At 30.2% G+C, this 4,978-nt stretch overlaps 1 protein-coding gene across 1 annotated transcript; it reads left to right on the forward strand.

The window, feature by feature from the left end:
* The first annotated feature begins 2,475 nt into the window (after positions 1 to 2,475).
* Positions 2,476 to 3,504, forward strand: LOC140968045 (small ribosomal subunit protein eS27y). The gene is made up of 4 exons (XM_073428888.1): positions 2,476 to 2,614; positions 2,715 to 2,816; positions 2,892 to 2,920; positions 3,132 to 3,504. Exons 1-4 carry the CDS (start codon positions 2,612 to 2,614, stop codon positions 3,256 to 3,258), a joined length of 261 nt encoding a protein of 86 aa, XP_073284989.1. The 5' UTR covers positions 2,476 to 2,611; the 3' UTR covers positions 3,259 to 3,504.
* The last annotated feature ends 1,474 nt before the right edge of the window (positions 3,505 to 4,978 follow it).

Raw genomic sequence — 4,978 nt, forward strand, 5'->3', positions numbered from 1 at the left:
TTTTATTAAATAAAAATAGAGTATTTATAATTCTACATGAATATTATCGATCTTTTTAAAAATTGATCACGACACCAAAATTAATTACTATAAAAATATCAAACTTAATTATTATAAAAATATAGATAATTTTCACCAACATGTGCATGTGCTGTCGGTCTAGAATGCACTAATTGTACGATTTCGGGATAGGTAGTTAGATTAGATGAAAAATATATATATATACATAAAAAATTGAAATTATAAAATAGTATGTTAGAAATCATAATTAATTAATTATATAATTTATAATAATATTTCATGAGACATTTCGTATATTTGGGTACAACAAAACGAATTAAATAACAATTCAATATTTTTCGTAAATTGACAATAGATTATGAAAATAGTCTTAAGAAAGAAATTATATTAATTTCGATTTTTAAAATTTTTAACTACAAATTTTCATCCGCCCGAATCCGAATATGCATTTTGGGCCAGTGTTGCATTTTATCGGGCCATTGGCCCTTCAAATTTATAAAATGGGCAGTGTGTCCTCAGGTCCAAATCGCTAAAAAACAATTATTTCTTTTATTTATTTGTAAAAATAATTTGGAGGCTATGCTTAGTCAAATTGATGATATGTTATAAAGTTGATATAAGATCTATCGTAAATAACTTATTTAATATATTAGTAAATTAAACTTAAAATTGATATGTTGTGATACGCTTTTACAGATTTATATTTGTTGGAACGATTAACTCGATCTATGGTGTGATTCCGCATTCTCATTTCCAGGAGAAGTAGTAGCATCGGTGTCCGAAATCGCAACATAAGTCATTAGTTCTTACATGGTTTGAAAACTCGAACCATTGTTATTTTAATATTTAGATATTTTTGTTGTAGCATCAGTGTCCGAAATCGCAACAATATTTATAGGACGATTATAGAGTAGTTAAAAATCGTTTTCTTTGGCAGTAAAAGACAACAATTCATCAACATTTAGTAAGCATTATCTTTTTAACATAAATCATTGTTCTTTTTATATTTAAGATATTTTTGTTGTTGTTTACCTATTTAAGAAAATTAGTCAAATACTAAAAGTTAGTATATCAAAATCAAAATTTGAAAACTGAGTGAATCAAAACACAAAATTGAACAAGTGAAACAAAAAACTATTTTCCCATAATTTTAGCTATAAAGTGTAATTAGATTTAAACAGTTTTTTCCCCTATAAAGTTTTCCATTAGTTTTATTTTGTTTATATTGATTTTTATCATAAAAATCAATATTTAAAGAGAAAAGGGTATAGAAATAAATATAGTTGGCACAAGGATACGCAAGTTAATTAAGGATTGTATGTTCATATATAAGTTTGTTAAATTATAGATTATGCAATATTAAATAAATTTGAAGTTTCGAATCATTTATACATTAAATTTAGGACTATTTAAGCATACACATACGTTTGATGTTATTTTTCTTAAAAAAAATACTCATAATTATATACCAAAAACCACAAATTCTTAGACATGTTACCGTGATGGACCGGACCGAGATTACTGGGTTGTGTATATCCAAAACCGAGTCAAAACAATAACATCATATTTGAACAGATTGTTGATCGAATTAGAAATATGTGTGATTGACTTGAGATTAAATAAAAAGCAATTTTCTTTTTCCCCTTTGATCATGTACTTAAAAATGTCATTTGTCAAGGAATGTATTTGAAAATCAAATATTATTTGTTATACGTAAAACTATAAGTGACCATTATTAAACAACAAAGTATCAAATTTATTTTTTAAAAACATGTTCGGGACGGATTGAAGCTGGTTCTAGATCGGAGCACGCAAGATCCTGTTATTAGAACGGATTGGTTCCAGATCTAATTGTTTTAAAAACCAATCCAATTCAATTAAAATATTGTATTTGGTCCAACTTTAAATCACATTAACCGATTTTAGATTGAATTGGATTATGCCAACCAGTTTCGGATCGATTCCGGATCAACTCCGTTAACCACAAATACCTAAACTACCCACTATTTTATGTTACAATGTAAATAAATTAAACATTAGTGATAATAATATCAATCATTGTCATAAATATTTTAACGGAAATTAACTTAGCATATATCGACAAGAGATTAGAGAAACATCATTAATTATTTTTAAAATTTAAATACTTACTCAAAAAGATTTTCGTCAACCACTCATATATGTTTTTAAAGAGTAGGTCTCTTGTGAGACGGTCTCACGAATCTTTATCTGTGATATGTGTCAACCCTACCAATATTCACAATAAAAATTAATACTCTTAGCATAAAAAGTAATATTTTTTCATAGATGACCCAAATAAAAGATCGATCTCACAAAATACGACCCGTGAGACCGTCTCACACAAATTTTTACTTAAATCATACTTTTGAGTATTTATAATTTTTTTTATTTGTTAGAATGTTTTGGAAAAGACAAACATACATCAATGGATGGTCCAGATGTGAGCCCAAATAAACGACGGCCCATGTTTATTTCCAATACACGTATATAATTTCAAGGAAAACCTAACCCTAGAATTCATTCTTTCCCTTTGCCTCCGCCACATTGCTTACTCCCCGTTTCCGACAAAATGGTGACTCGCTGCAAAACTCCACAAAGATTTCTGAATTGTAGGTTTGTTTTCAATTGGTTTGATTGATGTTGTGATTGATCGATTAATGTGGCTGTGGCAGGTTCTTTCAAACGACATCGATTTGCTGAATCCTCCAGCGGAACTTGAAAAGAGGAAGCATAAGCTGAAGCGTCTCGTCCAGTCGCCAAATTCTTTTTTCATGGTACCCTATTTAACCTCTTATGTTTCCAATTTTCCGTACTTGTTAGTTTTAAATTTATTGATTTTTCAATTGTAGGATGTGAAGTGTCAGGGTTGCTTTAATATGTAAGTACCCCGCTTTTAATTATGTTTTCCTAAGTCTCGGATTTCAATATTTTTTCAATTTGATGGACGAAAGATCCGATTTTTCTCTATGTAGTGTTGTGTTAACTTTTTTTATACTTTCCTCAATCTTTATTTTTGAATTTTCTTATATCCAGATTATGTTTGATTTGAAGAATTTTACCTTGTGTTTTTCCTTGGTGTGTTTTTACAGAACCACTGTGTTTAGCCATTCACAAACTGTTGTCGTGTGCGGTAACTGCCAGACGGTGTTGTGTCAACCCACCGGAGGGCGTGCTAGGCTCACCGAGGGTTGTTCCTTCCGGAGGAAGGGTGATTGAAAGAACTATGATACACTCTCCGTTTTCGTTCTTGCAACTAGTGAAAGCGATTCCTATGGTTGGTTTTCACCATTGAGTAAATGAAGCGAGTTTTTTAATGGCTATTAGTCTTTATATGAATTTGTTTTGCTAAGATTTATCGAACTAATTGAAGATGGCTGTTATGCTGAATGCCCACCTGTAGTGATTAGCTTTTCAATTTTGTATGAAACGTCATGTTTTGATTGTGAGTTGATATTTCTATGTGACTATGATGTTCTAGTGATTGATGTTATATGGGCGGTTAAATCTTTGTTAAATTAATTGGCGTTTCCCCTTTGGCTCGAATTTTGGGTAAAGTTGATTACGACCATGGTAACCTTTTAATAAAAGTAATTTCCAGTACTTCCATTTACTATATTTTCTGTCCTGCAATCAAGCAGGAAATTCCTTTTTGTTTTAGTAAATTAGTGAATTATGGTTTAGATCGAGTCAAATGTCATTTTAGCGAGATCCGAGGTTATATCTCGGAAAGACCTGTGGTGCAGATCAATTGCTACTGTAAAGTAGATTTTCTAATTTAATTAATTAGACAATTGCTTTTGTAGATGATAGATCGAAATAAGTTTGTATGTGCTATCAAGGCAGCATGATTTGATGGATTGAACCGAGGATGTGAAAAATTTCGGCACAATTGAATCGTAGAAGTGGTTGTCATATTGGTGGGTGCTTCATTGATGAGCATGTCTCCGTCTGTTTAGCTGATGTGCCCCTCAGTGTGAGCTTAGAGGGTAACAAGTGAGCTAACCAGACAGCATCTTGCTTTTTAGACAGTCACTTTTGGTATTAGTTTCATGATTTTCAGAAATCTTGACACAGTAACGCTCTACATGTGTAGATGACACAGATTTATGTATGGAACAGCGTTCTTGGATAAATGAATGTAGTTCTTGACTTAAGGATAGTGCCTGGACCTTGCTTGTTTGTGTTCCAAAGATCCCCACAATATGTTTCGTTCAAATTCAAGAAATCGGGCTCATAGCCCATGCAGGGTTTTAGAAGTAGTATGATGCATGATAATACCCTATCACATCATTTACCTTGGTATATTATGATATTGATATTTCAAATGATTGTTTGAATGAATTTATATTTATGGTTTTAATTCATTTTTTAATTAATTATCTAAATGAAATCATGTTTGAGTTGGATTTGAAATAATACCAAATTACCAATCCTTTCTTAATCCCTAAAATACACATTATCTTTTGAGTGATGTTACATGTACAATCAAATTCATACAACAATTCTTACCATACAAAAAATTCAATATAAAAATTTTATTTATCAAAATCTCACGATAAATTCAATACAAAATCTCACGAAATAATAATAAAATCTCACGATATAATAGCAAAATATCACGATATTATTATTGTACATATCGTTGTACGATATTTTGGTTGTATTTATAGCATTATTCTATCTTTTTGATAGTATGTTTTGAATAATTCGTGATATTATTATCTCCTCGTTTACGTGATTTAAATTAAATTTATAGCCTGCGGAAATTATTATAAAATGGTTATGATTGACCTCTATGGAGTTATGTATCTTTCCTGTATTCTGCTAGCAGCAGTTAATTGGAGGAAATTATCGTATTGTTAATAAATCTTGTTTATTTGGGAATTTTATTTATTTTTTGTAGTTGAATTAAGTAAAAATAACATGTAATGTGCTA

Source organism: Primulina huaijiensis, unplaced genomic scaffold (assembly GCF_012295235.1).
Source record: "Primulina huaijiensis isolate GDHJ02 unplaced genomic scaffold, ASM1229523v2 scaffold32037, whole genome shotgun sequence".
NCBI classification, from domain to species: domain Eukaryota; kingdom Viridiplantae; phylum Streptophyta; class Magnoliopsida; order Lamiales; family Gesneriaceae; genus Primulina; species Primulina huaijiensis.

What these genes read in the sequence shown, in the direction of transcription:
- LOC140968045 (XM_073428888.1), top strand. An exon ending in CGCCAAATTCTTTTTTCATG is followed by an intron (nt 2,817 to 2,891) that starts GTACCCTATTTA and finishes TTTCAATTGTAG; the next exon opens with GATGTGAAGTGTCAGGGTTG. An exon ending in TGTCAGGGTTGCTTTAATAT is followed by an intron (nt 2,921 to 3,131) that starts GTAAGTACCCCG and finishes GTGTTTTTACAG; the next exon opens with AACCACTGTGTTTAGCCATT.